This window comes from Helicoverpa zea, chromosome 27, assembly GCF_022581195.2.
Source record: "Helicoverpa zea isolate HzStark_Cry1AcR chromosome 27, ilHelZeax1.1, whole genome shotgun sequence".
Taxonomy (NCBI): domain Eukaryota; kingdom Metazoa; phylum Arthropoda; class Insecta; order Lepidoptera; family Noctuidae; genus Helicoverpa; species Helicoverpa zea.
In genome coordinates, this window is record NC_061478.1 from 5,331,179 (window position 1) to 5,353,163 (window position 21,985).

At 37.0% G+C, this 21,985-nt stretch overlaps 2 protein-coding genes and 3 long non-coding RNA genes across 6 annotated transcripts; 3 read left to right on the plus strand and 2 right to left on the minus strand.

Moving 5' to 3' along the window:
* Positions 1-2,913: 2,913 nt before the first annotated feature.
* LOC124643527 lies at positions 2,914-4,059 on the minus strand. The gene is made up of 3 exons (XR_006985949.1): positions 3,937-4,059; positions 3,567-3,732; positions 2,914-3,208 (listed from the first exon to the last, which is right to left on the minus strand). It is a non-coding gene; the product is annotated as an uncharacterized LOC124643527 (long non-coding RNA).
* Positions 4,060-4,488: 429 nt separating this feature from the next.
* On the plus strand, positions 4,489-6,368 carry LOC124643480. Its single transcript, XM_047182472.1, has 3 exons — positions 4,489-4,771; positions 4,863-5,000; positions 5,079-6,368. Exons 1-3 carry the CDS (start codon positions 4,636-4,638, stop codon positions 6,299-6,301), a joined length of 1,497 nt encoding a protein of 498 aa, XP_047038428.1. The 5' UTR covers positions 4,489-4,635; the 3' UTR covers positions 6,302-6,368.
* Positions 6,369-7,493: 1,125 nt separating this feature from the next.
* Positions 7,494-20,387, plus strand: LOC124643341 (dihydrofolate reductase). Its single transcript, XM_047182289.1, has 4 exons — positions 7,494-7,816; positions 8,551-8,722; positions 9,806-9,916; positions 19,125-20,387. The coding sequence occupies exons 1-4, from the start codon at positions 7,731-7,733 to the stop codon at positions 19,311-19,313; spliced, it is 558 nt and encodes a 185-aa protein (XP_047038245.1). The 5' UTR covers positions 7,494-7,730; the 3' UTR covers positions 19,314-20,387.
* LOC124643343 lies at positions 12,432-18,979 on the plus strand. Its single transcript, XR_006985915.1, has 2 exons — positions 12,432-14,213; positions 18,445-18,979. It is a non-coding gene; the product is annotated as an uncharacterized LOC124643343 (long non-coding RNA).
* On the minus strand, positions 15,166-17,769 carry LOC124643342. 2 transcript variants are annotated; one of them, XR_006985913.1, is made up of 3 exons: positions 17,610-17,769; positions 16,036-16,168; positions 15,166-15,294 (listed from the first exon to the last, which is right to left on the minus strand). It is a non-coding gene; the product is annotated as an uncharacterized LOC124643342 (long non-coding RNA). The 2 variants fall into 2 exon arrangements; XR_006985914.1 differs by lacking the exon at positions 17,610-17,769 and adding an exon at positions 17,315-17,347.
* Positions 20,388-21,985: the final 1,598 nt, after the last annotated feature.

The following is a 21,985-nucleotide window of genomic DNA, read 5'->3' on the forward strand; positions in this document are numbered from 1 at the left end:
GTTGGAAGGGGTGGTGGATGGCAGCAGTGGGTCTTCCCTCACCGTTTTGGGAAGGACCGGCTGGGCAGTCGGAGCCGGAGAAGTCTTCTAGCCCTTTCCCTTGCCCTTGGTGATCTTTACCTGAGGCTCCGACAGGGTTGGTGCCGTTGAGGGCCCCGGTGCGATGGGCATCTTTTCAGGCTCCCTATCCACCGCGAGTGGAGGGCAAAGCCGCTACTCCGGCAGGAGCCGGTCCTCGATGCCGGCGAAACAGGCCCTGATGAAGGCGCTCTCCTCCATGACGACCTTGCGGATGATATCTTCAAGTTTGGAGGGGGGAGCACCGTCGCTGGACCTTCCGACGTCCCTCCAGGCCGATTCGCAGGCTCGGCATCGCGCGCGAGCGGACCCCTCTTTCTGCAGGCGATCCACTTTCGCCTGCAGTTGCCGATTCTCCTCGGAAGTAGTGCGCTGCGTCAACTCCTTCACAATGCCGAGGAAGCTCGATGCCCGGCATTTCAGGGCCTTCTTAAATGTCCCCTTAAGGTTCCGAAGATTCTCCGGAGCCCCGCTTAAGGAAGGCCCTCCTCCTTGTCTGGCGGGTTGAGACGCTGCTTGATTCACTCATTACAATCACACGATGACACGTGACACGATGTAGCTTCCTCGGATGAGACTAGCCGCGGATGGTGCGCGGCTGGTCTCAGTTGCCGAAGCATCTCGGGGCATAGGTTGGCCTTGAGAAGGGCCTTTGGGTTGGCCTCGAGAAGGGCCTTTGGGAAGACAACGCCCGGAAGCGGGCCTCGAAGGACGTGGCATTGCCACCAACAATATCGAAACGCAAAACAATACAATCGGTTTCGATCCACAGAGTTCAATCCATCTCCTTTCCCATAATTTAGATAGGTCGACAGGGCAGCCTCACAGCCCCCTTTCGAGCCGTAACCAAACAAAGCTGCAGGAGCTGAAATTTGTTCGAAACTTCCTCACTTTATTTAAAGCAGATTTTAACTACCATACGACGGTAAGTAGTCCCCTTTATTTCCCTGCTTCAATATTAAAATGTAGGAAGCAACTCATGCCTCGTCTCGGCACGGTTGCGGTCGCTGAACATAACCAAACTGAACTCCACATTAACCAAAACATAAACAATACAATTTTATCAAATCTGACCATTGGTATACAGTATTAATAAATTCGGTGATTCTGTATTTACAAATGATGATCCACCTTAAAATCAAAGTTAATTTTACAAAGAATATTAACGATTTGATTTACCTATGTACTATTACATTGATTATGGCACATACAACTTCATCCATATGATCAAACTTACAACACTTATGGTACTGAATTGTGCGATGAGCAATATATGGCTCTGTAAAAGGCAGAATATAGCTACAATAAATCCTTTTTGGTAATACCTGTCTATTGAACTCAAACACAAAATTGACTGCAAAACAGCACTTCTTGAAAGTCAACATTTACAAAAGACAGCCCCCAAAACACCCACCCTTCACCAGTTCCTACGTTTTTGCTGGGACAAAAGGGCCACAAGAATCACCCCAGCAATACATATCTGTCTGTATATTAGAAGAACTTTTCAACAATGTTTAATATACATAGAAACTCCACATAAATGCTTGCATAGAGATTTCACATAACAACTAAGTATTATTTTTAGGAATACGGAGACATTATAATATTTAAAACATAGATATTTACATTAGACTATATACAACAAATTAAATCTAGATATTTACAAATTTTAAAAAAGGAAAAATCTCATTGCTGTAAGCGGAATGGTGCTCAAAAGGCTGACTGCATAGCCGCCCTGAATGGCAATGCACGTTCTCTGGCCAAAGTATTGACCAGCTTTTTGGTCACATAATTTTATTAAGTTTCTTTAGGTTTAGAATTAATTAATCTTTACAAATGACTGTCCACATTTACTTCATTGTGGCACATACATATACTCCATGTAACCGAACTTGCAACACTTATGGAATTGAATTGTGCGATGAGCAATATATGGCTCCGTAAAAAGAGAATTATAGCCACAATACATCCTTTTTGGTAAAACCTGACCATCGAGTTTGATAATATAGTTTTCAGTAGGTTTAAATTTAGAATTTCTGTCTTTACATATCTTAGTACTGATATGATATTGGAGTATTTTTCTACATGCTGATGATTAGACATCGGATTATATGCACTATCAAAATGCCAAAATATGCATGCAAATATGCACTAAAAAAGAGAGAAATATGCACAAAATATGCACTTTTAAAAAACCACTAATAGAATTAACTTTTATTTTCACAACATATATTTAAATATACATAGAGGTACTATTATATAGTTGTAATTCTTGTGACAATATACAATTACATATTTTTCAAGGTTTTCTGCCGCTTTGAGACGTTTGTCACTTAAAATTAATTTATAGGCTGAAAATGACAGAACTTGAAATTTGGCGCCATTTCTGCCGAGACCTCTTCAGGTATAGAGTTTGTTCGCTGCCATTGATAAATGCGTTAACTTTTTTTATTGCTTCGAGACTCGGGTTTTTATACAAAACAGCATTTAATTAGCCACGAACATTTTCTGAAAGTGAATTCGGAAGGGCGTTACTCTGTTCAATTATTTTGTCTAATATTTCCAAGGCACAGAGGAAGGTGTTTAGTTTCTAGTCTCTCATTGGCATCGGGTATATTGCTGAAGTGTGTTGCAATAAGAGCAATATTTTGTTTAATTGAAGAATCCTCAAATGCCTGCTGGCTTGAATTAATTGCAATGGCTTCTGAACTGTCAAACTGACTGAAATAAGCACTATCAATGAAAAAGTACCAAAATATGCAATAACGCTAAAATAATAGCATAATATGCATTTGCATATGCAAACATGCAAATGCATATAATCCGATGTCTACTGATGATTTTGACATGAAGGTTGCAGCTTCCCTAGAGACGTTAAAGATGCCAGTTATACCACCCATTATCATCTGCCTAGCCTTTTCCCATCTATATTAGGCTTGGTGTCCAGTCTCATTCATGACAAGATTGTCTCCCTTCCACAAAAATCCAAATGCTATCTGTATTTTATCCTTTTCCAACTTCTTGTGACCTCCGGTTGGTATTTTCTTGTATTGTAAATACCGTGATAACATGAAATATTATTATTATATTTTCATGATGTATTTTCTGCAGAGCAACACCGCCATGAGTGCTGAAAATAAAATAAGAATAGTAAATAAAAAGATTTCTAAATGTAAGTTCATAATGGTCATTATCATCATCATCTGCCTAGCCTTTTCCCAACTATGTTGGAGTCGGCTTCCAGTCTCACTGGATGCAGCTGAGTACCAGTATTTTAACAAGGAGCGAATGACTATCTGATCTCCTCAACCCAGTGACCCGGGCAACCCAGTACTCCTAGGTAAGACTGGTTCTCAGACTTACCTAAGACGACCCACTGACCCCTACCCGTAACAACTACTAAAGATGTTCAAATAACAGGAAATTCATAATTGTATTGAAAAGATTTTTTTATATGAATACAACTATTAAGTAAGTAATCAACTCACAATTTTTTTATTTATTATCTCAAGCCATGAAAGCTCACGACAGCTGTAGTTTTTGGAAGCGAAGCCACATTTGTACAAGTAAATAAACCTATGGTCGATAATGTTCGTCAAGGAAGGAAATACCCACTTGCTGTTGTAAGTAAACGTTTTTAACAGATAAATTCACCTGTTTCAGTGCCGTCCTACTAACACATTAAGTTACACAAGATCGGCCACAGCACCATCTTAAATCAATATATATATATTTTTAAATTTATTTTAATTAAAAGCACTTCTTGCTTCTCATCCCACTTGTCATTGGCAGAATCGTCGAAATTGACATCGACACGGATTGCCATATACAAAAATAGAATAGAATAGATAAATTCACCACCTCCGCGTATTTTTTCATTGAAATGAACACCGTTTAAATCCAAATACCGGTTAACAAAACAACAGACAATCTTTCTGCTGCAATCGTTTTTTTTTCATGGAATTTTTGTCAGTTATGCTACTGCTCCACCTGCGTCTTAACGCGTTAAATTTTGGCATTACGCAGATGTGGCCAACGTTTTAATGTCAATTTATACTAATGGCAATATTAATAGCATTAAACGTAAAGCGATAACTCGGGTGTCGGTTTTTTGGACACATCAAAGGGTTTTAGTGCGTAGCTTAGAGCGCTAAGTGATGTTGGCTACATTAATGCCATCTCATTGCACGCATGCAAGGACGAGTGTAGATACTTTGTTTAAGCGGTAACTGCATTTTACGAGCACGATAATGGAATGGTCTAATGAGAAAGCTTTAGTTTTTAGAATTATTTTGTGTATCTGAGTTTAAACTCTTTAATGTGTGTTAACGCGTTACTTCATGAGGGATTAACTCTTTGCGTAAGTGTAGCCAACACGCATTTTTATTGCAATAAGTAACGTGTAGAGTCTGGCCAACGAAAGCTGACCACGAATTAATTTCTAAAGTTTTGATATGGCAATATTTTAGAACTGTCAAAATTGTCCCATTGACGTTTCTTAATAAAGTCGGTTTGTTATTTTATTTCATCCTATTTTCATTGGTTTTGTGTAAAATAATGCCGAAAACAATCAAAAGTTCGACGAGAAAGCTTCTATTTACTATGATTGACAAATATAAAGACCTACAAAGTGATTTGAATCAGAAATTTGCAGAGAAAATACGACGACTGGATTCAATCATTTCACTTTTAGGTTAGTTTTTTGAATTTCCATTGAAACATCTTGATACTTTTGACTTATTTGCAAAAAACGCAATAGTTTTCACGGTGTATCTACTTTTCAGATAATATTAACGGGGACAACGGCAACGAGGAAACAAAACTTACAATTGCGGAAACAGTAAAGAAATTGAAAACTCTCGAAAATAATGAAATGTTTGCAAGTGAAACACAGTACTTAGAAAAAATATCTTCAATGACAGGTTCACTACATTAATTAATCTTATGGGTATTATGGTATTATTATACTCTTACACAATTTTTGTACTTGTTCTTTTCAGATATAAGTGTGAAGACCTTAAGAAGAATTAAAATTGAAGGGTCTAAAAATCAAGGACAGTGGGATACTCCAGGAAAAAAACGTCCACATTCAGCAACAGTTTCTAATTTGGATAATTTTGACATTTCTGCTATAAGAAACAAAATAAACTCATTTTATGCAGTAAAAAAACAAGTCCCAACACTGAGAAGCCTGCACAATGAACTGAAGGAAGCAATTGGATTTATGGGATGTCGTGAAACCCTTAGAAATGTTTTACATAAGAACGGATTTGACTTCCAAAACAATAAAAATGAACGGGCTTTACTCACAGAAAAATATGAAATTGCAGCATGGAGACACAGATTCTTGAGAACAATACATCAAAAGAGACTAGAAGGTAAACAGATTATTTACCTTGATGAGACATATGTACATCAGAACTATAAAGTCAAAAAATCGTGGCAAGGACCTTCAACAAGTGGTGTCACAACAAAAATTTCATCGGGTAAAAGGCATATCATTGTGCATGCGGGATCGGAGGAAGGATTCGTGCCAGGCGCATTATTGGTATTTAGTACAAAATCCAAATCAGCTGACTACCATGATGATATGAATTCTACCAACTTCATGAAATGGTTTGAAGAAATGTTGCTACCAAATCTCACAAAACCCAGCGTACTTGTGATGGACAATGCAAGTTATCATGTAAAACAAGTGAACAAACCCCCTACTATGTCTGATTCTAAATCTAATCTCCGTATATGGCTTCAAGAGAATAATATTCATTTTGAAGAATATCATACGAAATCAGAACTAATGTGTCTAGTGAAAGATAATAAACCTGCAGTTATTTACGAAGCAGAAGAAGCCCTAAAAAAATACAGTCATATCTTGAATCACGAAATTTTGTTGCTGCCACCGTATCATTGCGACCTCAACGCCATTGAGCTTGTATGGAGTGAGGCAAAGAGAAAAGTGGCAAGTAGAAATATAGGTATACCAGGGTCGGAAATGCAAAATTTAATAAAAGAATGTTTTGCATCAATAACGGCCAATGACTGGAAGAAGTACACCGATCATGTACTTCATGTTGAAGAGCAATACAAATTAAGGGATCGTCTTATTGATACCGAACTTGAACCCTTCATAATAAATGTTGGAGGCACTAGCAGTAGCAGTGAAGCCAATTCTATAATATCAGGTGTAGAGTACTTGGAATCCGATTTCAATTATGACTCCTAACTCCTTCATTGTGTTGATATAGTTGTATCGGTGCTATCTATTCCATCGAATAAACGTTTTGTAATAACTTTTTTTTTAATTCATCCCTGTGGACTTCAATGCATGCAGAAGTTAAAAAATGCCATACCCTGGCTATGCTATGGCATTTTTAGGGTTTCGTACCCAAAGGGTAAAACGGGACCTTATTGTTTTCGCTCCTCTGTCCGTCCGTCCGTCCGTCTGTCACCAGGCTGTATCTCATGGACCGTGATAGTTAGAGAGTTGAAATTTTCACGGATGATGTATTTCTGTTGCCGCTATACCAACAAATACTGAAAACTAGAATAAAATAAATATTTCGGGGGGCTCCCATACTCATTTTTGCTCGATATCTATATATAAATATATGTATGTTTATAGAATAATAGTTTGGATGGTACGGAACTCTACGAGCGCGAGTCCGACTCGCACTTGGCCGGTTTTTAAATAATGTTATTACAGTCGTAATGTTCTGATATGAAACACTGATATAAATATCGCTATAAATAACAAGTATCAACTCCGTTTAAGCAGCGTATAGCCGGGGTTGTCAGCTCTTGATTTTTTAAAATTGCCGCCTTTTTTCTTGGACAGCTTTCGTTGGCCAGACTCTAGTTGGCCATTGACATTAACGTTTACGCTAACGCAGGTGGAGCAGGAGCATTATAAAGCTACAGTGGAACAGGTAATAATTTATTTTCTATTGTGGTAGAATTCTGGGCGTATTTAAGTAAATTTTATTACTCTAGAAACACGTTTTATAGCGTCATCATTTATTGATTACGAATACGTGTTTAACTAGCTAGCTGGGCAATAAATATTATATGAAAATTATAGTTTAGCGAAATTCAACATTGACGAAAAAAAAATGTATCCCTCATGGATTCCGAGGGGACATGAAAATATCCCACATGCAGAAGATGCGCGATTTAATTTACCTTATTTTGATTTTATTTATTATTCATAACTTAGCAATTTCATACCTTTTGGAAGCTTTTAAAATTTTGTCATTGCAACACTTTTAACGTTCCAGCGCTCGATTCTAAAAATATAGGCATTTTAGACGAGTTTCTATTCACTTCTCTTTCTCTTGACATGAAACTACTTCATGCTCTAAGTCATGCTATTCCAAAACCATCTGACGTTGTCAATTTTGTTTTGACAGTTTGACAGTTTCTAATTTGAATTCGCGCCAATTTCTGCTGCGTGCAAATCTGTAGAAGAAATTAAAATTAATTAGTTGTTTGTTTAGTAATTAACCAAGTTTCAATACATTGATGGTGTTTAAAATAATTATAAATTAACTTAGCGTTCTCTCGAGGTTTTCGAACAGTCTTGTCTATAGAAAAAACCTGTTTTTTACTGTTGTGAAGATATATATTTTCTGCTAGTTAACACCACACCATACACCATGTCAAAAGTAAAATTGCATTTAATCGCTGCTGCTTGTGATAATATGGGAATTGGAGTCAATGGGGCTTTACCATGGCGTTTGAAGTAAGTTTTGTTATAATATTTTTCTATTTGTATGACGGAAAAAATACGAAAACTGTGTGTATGAGCATATCGCAATTTAATCTTACGCTTAGGTTAACTTGGGTCATAGAACTTTATAGACATTTGGAGTCTGGAAAAAATTGGTAAAATGAGTATTTATACACAATTACATATTTCCTAAATAATTAAGCAATTACAGTTGAATATTATATTTACTTTTACCATCCAAACTAATATTATAAATGCGAAAGTAACTCTGTCTGTCTGTCTTTTCTTCACGCCTAAACTACTGAACCGATTTGTGTGAAATTTGGTACAGACATAGTTTGAAACTTGAGAAAGGACATAGGATAGTTTTTATTACAAAAAAAAATAAAAATAAAATTATTCCGGACATATAGCGCCATCTATTGGTCAAATAAAAAATCTGCTGGTAGTCACTATTCCACGCGAACGAAGTTGCGGGCAAAAGCTAGTATTTTTTATATATTTCTTAACTTACATAGTAGGTAACTTAAAGCTGCTTTTTTATTTATTTATCTCATTTATAAGTAACACAAAATGCCACGACACACATGAACAGCACAATCCAACCCCTCAGTAAGATTGATTGTCAGACTCTTTCTCCGGACTACCCATAATTTATGCCAAAGACATTCATATAACAGCCAGGACCCACCAATTCCTTGTGCCTATTATATTAATTATTTATTTATTTATGATGATGATTCCAGAAAAGAGATGGCATACTTCACTACCATGACAACAAAGGTGGCGGATCCCACCAAGGTGAATGCGGTGATCATGGGACGCAGAACTTGGGACTGCATACCGGATAAATACCGTCCGCTGTCCGACAGAGTCAATATTGTGCTGACACATAATGTGGAGAGTGTGAAGGAAAATGTATAGTATATTATTATTAAATTAACCCTTGAAAAATAGGCTATCTCACGGAATGATCTGCCTAGCACCCAACTGTTTTGGGGTCGGCTTCCAGCCTAACTGGATACAGCTAAGTACCAGTGTTTTACAAGGGGCAACTGCCTATCTGACCTCCTCAACCCAGTTACCTGGGCAACCCAATATCTTGTTAAGTGGTATAGTAGTTTCAGTGTTAGATAGCCCATTTATCAAGTAAGGCTAGAGGCTACTTTTATCCACATGCTCGAAGTAGTTGCCACGGGAAGCATGTAAAACCGCTGAACATTGGACAAAGCTAGTATTAGTATAGATTTGAGTTACATAAATTATAAAAGAGTGAAATTATCAAACAACTTATCTTTGCTTTAATTAAAATAACAAATCTAATGTTACATTACGTATTCTAAAATCGGGTCTTGCATAATATTATCAAGTTATCATTATGCCCTTTGACTTTTAAATAACTAGTAACTAGATTAAGTTTTTAATGATGAAATGTATGTATTGAAATAGTACTTACTATCTGTTCCACCCACATCTTGAGGGAACAACTTTCCGCACCCAGAGAGAAAGTAGCCTATCTCCTTTATTAGGCTTTAGACTATGTACCAAATGTCATTTAATTAGGTTCAGTAGTTTGAGCGTGAAAGCGTGATAGGCAGATATAGTTTCACTTTCGTAATACATATTAAGTGAGGGCTAACTTCTTATACCGATTTCACTGGGTTTCGGAATTTCTTCCCGCACCCGGATAAATATAAGCCGTTATGTTATATCATTTCGAGCCTAGTTTCATCAAACAAAATCCATCCAGTAGTTTTTTCGTGAAAGAAGAAAAGACATCCTCATATATTATGTTGGAAAGCTACACTCTTCCCAAATCCCGGCGCGAGCAGTTGTTTCTCCAGACGCGGGTGAAACCGTGGGAAAACACTCAGTAAAAAATAAAGGGAAAATTCAACTTATATAAAACAAAATTATTTAATCTAGTCATCAAACAAATAATTGTCATTTCATTCTATCCACTTATAAACAATGCGCATTTTTATAAATGATCTATTCCAGGTTCCGGAAGGCGTGGTGGTAGTTCCAGGGCTGGATGAGGCGGTCAAATACATTGAGAGTCGAGAGGACATCGAGTCGAGCTGGGTTATTGGAGGCTCTTCTATTTATAGGGTAAGATATTTTTATCCAAAGTGCTAAGCTTAGTGACATATAGAAAAATTGAGGGGGTTGCTGCTTAGAAACTCGGAGGGGCTAAATGTTTCATATGTGCGTATAATCATCGGCAAGGATATCGAGCCCTGACCTTCACCTGCGCAGAAGCGATTTATTGGTTTATTGCCTTAAGTGTACAGTGCGCAAAGCGATCCCCACTCTTCCGCCGAGAGCTCAATATCCGTGCCGATAACTATACTTGTCTGAGGAATTTTGGTTGTTGACCGATCAATCAGTTATTAGCTTTTGAATCAGTAGCAAAAAACAATGGTGATTTATGCTCAATCCTTTTCCGTGTGAGACGAGTTTCACTCACTTCCTTATTTCTGAAATTAAATGAATGATATATTTATTCTGATTACTGCCAAGTTCCTTTTCAAACTCAGATTTTTTATCATCAAAGAGTAACAAACAAACAGAAACACATATGTACACTATCGCATTTTTAGGATTCCGAACAGAAAGGGTAAAACTTGGCCCTATTGTTATCGCTCCTTTGCCCGTCCTTTCGTCCGTCTGCCACCAGGCTGTATTTCATGAACCGTGATAGTTAGAGAGCTGAAATTTTCACAGATGATGTATTTTGTCCCTATAACAACAATACTGTAAACTAGAATTTCATATTTTGGGGGGCTCGCATACAACAAATGTGATGATTTTGGCCAGGTTTTATAATATTATTAGTGTAAGGTTTTACAATTTAATAGTGTTTTGCCCAGCAGTGGGACATTATAGGCTAGAAATAAATAAATAAATAAAACTCTTTCGATTGTAAAAGGTTTTGAGAACTGGTAACTGACAACTGACGTCAGACGGAACGCGGGTTTCTTTAAAAAAAAGAAAAACAAAAGAAGGGGAATAAAAGACGGGACTTAGCGGGTCGGGGTTTTGGCTTTTGGAGTTAGTTTATACGAACGGTGGTAATTTTGTGTTTGAGTTAGATAATAATACGAATTTGTGAAACTTGAGAATAAATACAAATTGTAAACTGAATTAGTAAACTGGTTTTTCTCCAACGAGTATACTAGAGACACTTTCCACCACTCCAAACTGAAGAGTCTTACAATTCAGAAGCGGGATCACCAAGGCCACAAATATCACGTAAGTGCATACTATTTTATCATTTGGTTTAAGAGGACGAATTGGAATTTTTGGCGCCAAGGATGTCAATTTTTCTCAGTAAATACAAAACGGATCAAAATACAACTTGGTTACCTGAAAGTTCATGATATAAGCCTTATTTTGTTAGTTGTAGAAACATGATTAGGTAACTTTTATAACAGAGAAAAATATATCAAACATACCTCTTTTTAAAAAGAGATTCACATATTATGGGCAAACGGGACCGATTTAAGCCTCTTAACTTTTTTAGTAGTTGAGTATATACATACTCTTTAAAATGGTAGTAGGAATTTTTATTAAATTATCATTTCTAAATATTAAAATTACAAAACCATTTTGTCGCTTACGACTTTTAGTTATAAGCTAGCGCGCGTATTGTTATCCTCGCCCCGCTCAGACGCTCCGACCCCTTTTGGCGCCTTAGATGCGCGTGCCGGTTATGGAATTATTGTTGACCACTTCCTCGCCTTAAGTTTAAAAGATAGTTTATTTGCCGGCAAATAAAACAAAATGATATGTAGAGATTTTAACAAAATGGTCAAATGAGGTATTCTATTTTGACGAAACCGTACGCATGTTTGTTAACACGGTGATTACTACCTATTAACTGGTAAGCATTATTACGTTTTATGACCATATCCGTGATTTAGAGGGTTTGACTTCGAACCCAGGTGACTACTACATGTACGGAAGAAGAATTAGTTGGCATTATACTAGTACTAGGACATGTGTTAGCACTAAGGATCGAAATTGGTATTTTCTTTTGTTCACCTAGCCATTGGTCGCCTACCGACTGTGTTACTATAGTTGACTTCCAAGACCTAAACATCTCTAATAAACAAAATAGATGACTATTGTAATCTGGGTCTCGTCATGGTAGGGTGTATAAAAGGGGGAATTTTTTTGTTAATTTTGTTCTAAGATTAACTGTTTCCGAGATAAGTAATATTTTAAGTTTATTTAAACTAAACCAATATGTTAATCTTTTCCCTGAGGTTCTGGCCATGGATCAACGATCTGAACGTGAGGCAAGTCATCATCGTCTGGAGTCCACGTCTCGGGGCCACACGCGGTTTAGTGGAAGGCGCTGCCGCAGCCGCAGTCGCAGTCGCAGCCGGAGCCACAGCCATAGCCGGAGCCATAGCCGGAGCCACAGCCTACGCTTGAAGGAGCGTGAAGTGGCGGTGGAGCGAGAACGAGAACGTCTTCGTTTGTTAGAGCAAGACCTGCAGGAAGAGCGTGAGAGAGAAAGCCGGCAGCATGGCGCGCGTCGAAGGCGACAAGAGGACGGCGGGGTTGACGAGAGACAGCGCGAGTCTGCTAGCAACGGGCGTCGGTTGCAAAGGTCATGTAGTCCTTCTTTTTCCTCCAAGGATATTTTACAAATAATTCAGTCTATTAAAGGAGGTTTGCAGCCTCAGCCTTCTCAGAATACACATTCGAGCTACAGAAACTTGGATTATAAAAATATCTTGCCCGAATTTAATCCCACTAACAAAAGCCAGCGCATGGATGTTTGGTTGAAGAAGGTCAACGAATGTGCTTCTGTGTATGGTTGGGATGACAAGACTATTGTACATTTTGCTATGCAGAAACTGCAAGGACTGGCTAAAACCTGGTACGAGAGTCTAGATTCGATTCTCTACAGCTGGAATGAGTGGCAGACTAAATTAATTAATGCATTTCCATGCGAACAGAATTTTGGTCAGTCCCTGGAGGATATGTTGAACCGTAGGTGTAAGTTTAATGAGTCAATTGAAATCTATTATTACGAAAAACTGGCGCTTTTAAACCAATGTGAAATAACGGGTAAGAAAGCCGTCGATTGCATCATACACGGCATTAACGATAGAACTTTGAGGTCTGGTGCCTTAGCATTGCGTTGTGTTGAGCCTGATCAACTTTTAAAATTCTTGTGTAGCAACAACAAAGAAAGTTTAACTCAACAAATTTCAAATAATAACAGCAACTTGAACTCGACAAATAACGATAAACCGAACAATAAATTCAACTCTAATGGGCCTTTAAATCAGTATATAAGATGCTACAATTGTAAAGAAATTGGACATCCCTATCAGAAATGCACAAAGCCCTTAGTCCGGTGTAATAAATGCAATAGGGTAGGTCAATGTCTTGAAAGTTGTTCAGAATCAGGAACTACGAATAAACCCAACAACGTTGTACCAACAACAACTACCGTAGCTATAGACCATGGATTCGTTTAGGGGTTTTAGAGGTTGATGATGGAACGGACTCTGTGGATGATGCAAACGATGATGAAATAGCGTAATATCAGAATGACTTTTGAGTTTTTATATGAAACAAGCTTCCGCCCGCGGCTCACCCGCGTAGAGTTCGGTTATGTCGCGGTTCCAGGAGAACTCTTTAAAAGTCCGGGATGAAAGTATTCTATGTTCTTTCTCAAGGTCAACTCTATCTCTGCACCAAATTTTATTAGAATCAGTTCAGTGGTTTAGACGTGAAAACGTAACAGATAGACAGAGTTACTTTCGCACTTATAATATTAAGTAGGGATTCATATTTTTACGTTATTTCATCTTTCTACAAAATGTTAAAATGTATTTTAATTTTATTACAACATGTTATTCTATTTTTATTTAAATGCACTTTTATGATTAACATACCTACTAGTTTTAACTATAATTAGTTAATCCGGTTTACCGTTACTGTATTTTATTTATCTTGTTCCAGGTCGAGGGCGAAATGGAGTCGAGCCTCGACCTGTCAAGATGGTTGAAGTCCTTGAAAATGGAGTTCGAGGCAAATATTTGGTTATTTAATAAGTCCTTGAAAGTGGAGTCAAGGCAAGCTTATGGTTATTTAAGTCCTTGAAAGTGGAGTCAAGGCAAGCTTATGGTTATTTAAGTCCTTGAAAGTGGAGTCAAGGCAAGCTTATGGTTATTTAAGTCCTTGAAAGTGGAGTCAAGGCAAGCTTATGGTTATTTAAGTCCTTGAAAGTGGAGTCAAGGCAAGCTTATGGTTATTTAAGTCCTTGAAAGTGGAGTCAAGGCAAGCTTATGGTTATTTAAGTCCTTGAAAGTGGAGTCAAGGCAAGCTTATGGTTATTTAAGTCCTTGAAAGTGGAGTCAAGGCAAGCTTATGGTTATTTAAGGTTAAACTAGTCGCGGGCTCGAACTCACTCAGGGGCGTGGCCAAAAAGCGCGCTGTCTCATCTGACATCGTGTGCGACAGAGATAGCCCCAGTGATGAGCAGTTAGACGCTAGTCTATTTGCACAATGCGTTTCGTGCAAACAAACACGCATACAAACACCGTTACGAATCAAAACGACATTAGACACACATACATACATGCTGCTGTGTACTGCTCGCTACCGAAAAGTCAGCAAGCGCTTACTAACTCGTACTAAAATAATAGATACTGTTATCATTTTATACTAGCCGTTTTCCCGCAGTTTCACCCGCGTCCCGTGGGAGCTACTGCCCGCACCGGGATAAAATATAGCCTATGTTACTCGCAGATAATATAGCTTTCTAATGGTGAAAGAATATTTAAAATCGTTCCAGTAGTTTTTGAGTTTATCCATTACAACCAAACAAACAAAGTTTTCCTCTTTATAATATTAGTATAGATTTCATAGAAGTTGCTTATTTTATGAGGTACCGACTAGTGATGCTCGCATGGATTTCAGTAATTCCCAAGGCGTAGGTACCTAATAACATTTTTTATGATAACACAATGTAAAATCAGTTTGACTGGCCTGTTGGTCTAGTACTTAGTGATCTTGACTGCTATGCCGTAGGTCGTGGGTTCGATTCCCACCCAGGACAAATGTTGTCTGGGTGTTATTTATCTATAATATGTATTACATGTATTTAGAAATCAATTTTATTGATTTTATTGAACATTTTGATTTTTTTAAGCAGTAACACAGTTATTTTCGTGTCGAATAGCGTTTCTCATTTTTTTTAGTTGACATTATACATACGAAGAACGAAGAGAGCAGTAGAGACGTGTAACTCGATCACAATTTTTGTAACGAATATGAAAGATAAAACAATAAAATAGGCAAAGCGGCTTTTACCAAAGAACGGAACAGAAACATATAAAAATAATACTTTATTCCTTTAGAAATAAGGTTGCTTTCTTCTGTTTGTTTACATTCTCAAAAACGCCGACCGCGGTGTTTGCGGCAAATGCGACAAAGGCGGCGAAATTGCTTCTTGAAGTGATCTGAAACAAAAAATGGGGATTTATATAAGCGAGACCCACTATAAGTGCTTATTTACGAAGATGTGACGCGTTGCGCGGCGCGTTGTCACCCAGGTTGTCGTACATTACCTTATGTGCGATAACGCGGCCCGCTGCTGAACGAACCCCCAAAACGCCGTGTAACGCATCGCGTCTCCGTAAGCACACTAGTACTAAGTCCACTAGTCAGTCACCTTACACTACCATAGTTATAAAACCTCTTCATTTTTTTTAACACATACATTTATTTAGTATAAACTAGTTATTGACTGCAATCCCGCCACTCATGATCGGGGTTGTGCTTTGTATAAACATTATGTCCCGGTGTGAATTACCACTGGGCCTTTGCAAGAACGCACAATTTTCTAGCAGCTACTTTAGTCGAAATGAACGTCTGCGTCAGGATCCCTGTCACAACTCTCAGATCCTCTCGAAATACATATAGAGAGTTGCTACCTAATTGCTACCAGCTACCATTAGTTGCTACCAATTGCTACCCTCGTGGTTTTGAAGATATTCAGCATCTAAAGGTGATGATACTTCCGAAAAGCAGGAGTGAAGGTGAACGGGCTCCTTTTAGCGATGAATAGACACGCTTGTGTTTTGGCATTATTGTATCCTACTTTGAGACTGCTAAGACATTCAAACGCTCTATCATAGTCTCTCTTACCTCATCTACGTGAGTGTGAGGAAATGGCAACGGTGTAAATAAATCGTACTTACTGTTGGAACGTATCATGCACTGGAGGAATATTTTCTTTATTCATGAAATATCCTCTCGCTGATCTTTTGAGCTTCTTCCTGCGGGCGCTTAGTTTTAGACGCCCTTTTTGCCCCATTCGCCAAGTTTTTGAATCTGTTCCACAAAAATAACATTATAATTATACCAAGTTATAATTACACGGTATCATATTTTTTTTTAATAAAAATTGCATATGCCAGCAACAAACTTGATTCAATTTGAAAAAGAACGTATTCGTGTTTTTTCAAATTGTAATTGTTCAATTATTATTGTTTCATTTTAGGTGGAAGTAAAGATTTGAAAATACAGTATTTGTATAAATGTATTTTATTCAAAATCAAAACTCATTTATTCAAACTTGGCTGCAAAACAGCACTTTTCGAACGTCAAAAAAAATATTAAATATATTATATTAATTATAAAATATTTGTCACAAAAGTACCTAGAAAGTATGTTTACCAAAAATAAAGTACGTAATAAAGTATATAATAAAAATATATAATAACAATATAAAGTATATAATAAAAAAGTATGGTTGGCAACCCTAGTCGCGTACCTACTCACGGAGCCCACGCGCGATGACCACAATATAAATATACCTAGGTACCTACAGCGTGCTCGAGCAACGCTCACAGAGACACGGACATCACACGATGTTTTGGCGCAATCGGCGCTCTCGCACTCAAAGTTTGAACAGTACAGACCTACAGCCACAAAATATGTAGACTACACTTTTTATACCTACTCACAGTTTACACACACTATTGACCGTTCGAGCGGGAACTGTTGGACGCGCAAGCCGTAAGTGAGTCCAGAGTTGAGGGCCTCAACTTGAGGCACAATATCGTATCCGTGACTGGTATCTGAGCTGTGTTATGGATTTCACGATAAAAAATATCGTAAACCTCAAAACATTTTGTGATAATACCTACCATCTTACCTACCGATAATCAAAATAGTTCATTTACAAGCTTTTATGTAGGTACTTACCCGCGGCTTTTTTTAGCGACGTAAAATCATCAAATGACCCCTCCCGCTGTGGGTTAGCAGCGGTGAGGGAGTGTCAGACTCTTACTGACTAAAATCGTCGTGTTCCGTCATAGGCCTTTTATGTACCAGGGCCGCGGTATCTCTTTCGAACAACCCGCAGCCCCGGGCCCGCGGCTTCGTTCACGTTAATTACGAATAGGTACATAGCGTACGCGGCAAGTTGATCTAAAATGGCGATCGTTTCTATGGTTACATTTTGATTCAACTTACGTGCCGCGAATAATAGCTAGGTACCTACCTAATAAATAATTTACGATAGTGCCATCATTTATAGAGCAACTGGTGTACTTCTATCCTACCTACCTATCGACACCACCGGAGGCAAAGTCCCAAGTCGTGTGGTTCAACGGTAAACCAGAAACGTACCTATTAGCTTTACTCGTACTTACCTACTTTGATTTATGGAAAAATAATAATAGTACCTAATTTAGGTATATATGATAAGTAGGTAAGAGGTAAACCTATCTAATAAGGAAGCTTAGGTATGATAACTTGTACTACTTACCCATTGTTTCTTGTTTCTTATTGTTTTCCACACGTGTTTTGCACTCAATGAAAACCACTTCACTGAAATAGTATCCACTATTCCACTCAAACCAACAATTCCAATCACAAACGAAAATACTAAGTCCAAAGTTCAGTGCCAAGCAAGTCAAACAGATAAAGAAGGTAGTATCGAAATCCAGAGTTTTAGCCGGGGGTCAGTGTAATGTTACGTACGATAAGCGCTAGGAGAATAGTCTACACACATACGATACGAAAGACGTGGGCCGCAGCAGCAGACTGAGCCCAATAACAAATAGTTGCACTAAAATTTGCACAGTTGCACGACAAAATATCGTGCAAAACGTAAAAATTGTGGAAATAAGCATGTGTGTATAAGCGTCTTTCTCCGCTCCGCCCCGCGCTTCTGCCGGGGGGAATGCTATTGAGTGAAATGCACGACAATTCATCGCAAAACGAGTACGTAAAAAAAGACGAAGAGTGCTTCAGAAAAAAGCGTTTTCTGAAAAAACTACTGTATAAATCAATTTGAAATAAATTTTATAGAACTCTTTAGTAATTGAGCTATGTCGGAGCGGACTTCGTTTTGGAGATTTTACATGTTTTATGGGACTTTTTAACACTCAAAGTTGCGTTAAAATTGTCTAGAAAAACGGAACTTTGTTGGCTCATAACTTTTTACTGGGATTTTTTTTTTTTTTTTTAAATCCGTACAGACAAACTTAATAACAATATAAAACGATATCAAGTTTAATTTTGAATGTATTATGTCACAATGTAGAGTAAAAGCACTCCGAACTTTGTATGGGAAAAATATCGACTAGTGTAACCTTAAGTCCTTGAAAGTGGAGTCAAGGCAAGCTTATGGTTATTTAAGTCCTTGAAAGTGGAGTCAAGGCAAGCTTATGGTTATTTAAGTCCTTGAAAGTGGAGTCGAGGCAAGCTTATGGTTATTTAAGTCCTTGAAAGTGGAGTCGAGGCAAGCTTATGGTTATTTAAGTCCTTGAAAGTGGAGTCGAGGCAAGTTAATGGTTTTAAGGTTTAAGTCCTAGACAAATAGGTTATTTAGATTATTTCTCGAAAATGGAGTTCGAGACACCTAGTTAAATACGGTTAAAACGTAATAATTGTATTAATATTGTTTTCAAGTTATTATTCTTTTTTAGTTGTAAATTAAATGAGTTTTTTTTATGTATAATGATTTAACAAATTTAATAGTTGGTTCATAGTTCTGTTCAATATAGTTTTTTTTTTTATTAGAATCTTTTTTTTATTAGAGTTAGTTTATACGAACGGTGGTAATTTTGTGTTTGAGTTAGATAATAATACGAATTTGTGAAACTTGAGAATAAATACAAATTGTAAACTGAATTAGTAAACTGGTTTTTCTCCAACGAGTATACTAGAGACACTTTCCACCACTCCAAACTGAAGAGTCTTACATTAGTAAGAATAGGAATTTACTACATATTTTTTTTAACTACAAATGCTTAACTTTTTCAATTTCACATTACAGGCAGCCATGACACATCCCAACTGCGGTAAAATTTACCTGACAGAAATACAGAAGTCCTTCGACTGTGATACCTTCTTCCCGAACATAGATAAGCAGCAGTTTCACCTCGTTGATGAAGAACAAGTACCCGGAGAAAGGCAGGAAGAAGGAAACATTAGCTATTATTTTAGAGTTTATAAGAAATTGTAAAAATATACCAAAAATACGCTAAAAATTACCGAATAGCCATCCTAACATGATCTGTCTTACAAGAAAAGAGTTTTTGGAATATCAATTATGTACTTTCTTCTATGAAAAGTTAGCTTAAGTAAAATTTGCATTTACTAGTTGTGTTCAAAAATATATATAATTGTTATTATCTCTTTCGCTTAGCGTTGTATTTAAGTTTTGAAATATGCACTATTAAAAACTTTAATTGTTATACAAGGTGTTGATTTACATTTGTGAAATATTTCAGGAGGTAGACATAAAATACGTAAATAATCGATTGGAATTACAGTATACGGCAATTAGCTTATATGCGCTGTTTTTTTTTCTCATTGTAATGTCGTAGTATTTCAGAAGTAACCCAATTTTATGAATGATCGTTGCGTATGCTTCGTGTTTGTTTTAACATATATTTAAACTGTTGTTTTAAGGCCAGAAACACACTCGCCAAGTGTAAATACGGCTGGGTGACATTGAAGGATTTCAGAAAAAAAAATTACGCACCAATTTATTTTTTTGTTGATTTGGGTTGAGAATCATTAGCATAATTACGTCCTTGAATATTGCACAGATGCAAATCAACACATTGTTATGGTACAAGAGCCAAAATATGCACTTAATATGCACTATTAAAATATTATTTTATATTTACTCCACATATGTTTAGATAGTGGTTTCACAATTTTCTCATTATTTAAGTAAGTTGGTACACAAAAAATAAATCACTCAATGTGGCACAATGGGACTCAGCTGCCTTCGGTTAGACTGGAAACCAACCCCAACATAGTTGGGAAAAGACTAATGTGGACAAAAGTAGCTTAGCTTTTGAATTCTAGTGCCTAAAAAGTTGCCTTTTGTAAGTCAATGTATGTATATTATTATGTAGAGTATAAGGCAGCATTTACAATTGTAAGTTTTGCACACATAATTAACTAGTTTACGAAATAACCACATTTACAAATGTTTACATTCAAATTAAAAAGGCTTATGTTTAACTGATCACCAGAAATAGTAACAAATAGCAGACAAAAATAGTAAATGATCACCAAAATGAAACTCGCATTTTAATGTAAAATGATAACCAAAGTTTTAACACTTTGCTATCCCATTTAAGTGAAATTACTCCAAAATAAATCATGCGCAAGCCAAAAATAGTAAATGATCACCAAAATTAAACCACCATTTTAAAGTAAAATGATAACCAAAGTTTTTACATTCTGCTATCCTATTTAAGCAAAATGAGTCCAAATAAATCATTGTTATCCCAAAAGTAGTAAATGATCACCAAAAGTAGTAAATGATCATCAAAAAAGTTTTTACATCTTGCTATCCTGTTTAAGTAAACTGACTCCAAAAAAATAAGTTCGGCCTGATACATCATCATCTGCCTAGCCTTTTCCCAACTATGTTGGGGTCGGCTTCCAGTCTAACCGGATGCAGCTGAGTACCAGGGTTTTACAAGGAGCGACTGCCTATCTGACCTCCTCAACCCAGTTACCTGGGCAACCCGATACCCCTTAGTAAGACTGGATGTCAGACTTTCTGGCTTCTGACTACCCGTAACGACTACCAAAGATGTTTAAATGGCAGCCGGGACCTACAGTTTATCGTAAGTTCGGCCTGATACAATAAATGTAATAACATTATGGGTACCCTTTTCCTGCTCTAGGGTGGAAAATTGTCTATTGCATGCCTCTAAATAGTGCGATAAGAGTGTGTTTTCGAGGGAGTGTATTGAGAAACACATTCTTCTTCTTCTTTCTCCTGCCCTGTTCCCAATTTTACTTGGGGTCGGCGCAATATGTCATTTTCTTCCATTTTCCCCTGTCACTCGTCATACTGACACTCACGCATGCATTGCAAGCCGGACACATAACTTAATATGGCATCATAATACTTTATTTGATAATAAGCCTACATTTTATGGCAATCACAGTGACTTATTTAGGCAAAAATAATACATTAATTTGGTCGTCAAGAGTTGGTGATCATTTACTAAATTTGGTGGTCGAATACAATTTAAAGTGAAGTCGTGACTAAAATAGCTGGTGATAAAATAGAAAAATAAAGTCTAAAAATGTAATAGTACTATTACATTTTTAGACTTTATTTTTCTGGTGTTCAGTAGATTTTTCTGGTTGCAAAACTAAGGGTATCAAAGCATTTTATGGTGGTCATTATATTTGTTCCCAATTAAAAACTATTCGTCCCCTTCGCGGTCGACTGAGAGCATGCTCAAGTACTTTTATTAAAATCTTTAAAGATTTTTCCTATAATATTTAGCAATATTTATGAATATTTTATACATTGTCTCGATATTGTCTACCTCTTTTTAAATTAAATACCAACACAATCATAGTTATAAGAACTACACATTTTTCGAAATTATGAAAATATTCGTAATTTTTATACAGCATTTTTTTAAATGTATTTATTATGAACTAGTTTCCACGCGCGGCTTCGCCCGCCTAGAGTTCGGTTATATCGCGTTTCCAAGAGAATTCTTCAAAAGTCCGGGATAAAAACTATCCTATGTTCTTTCTTAAGGTCAACTCTTTGTACCAAATTTTATTAAAATCAGTTCAGTGGTTTAGACGTGAAACCGTAATAGACGGACAGTCAGTTACTTTCGCATTTATAATATTAGTAGTGAT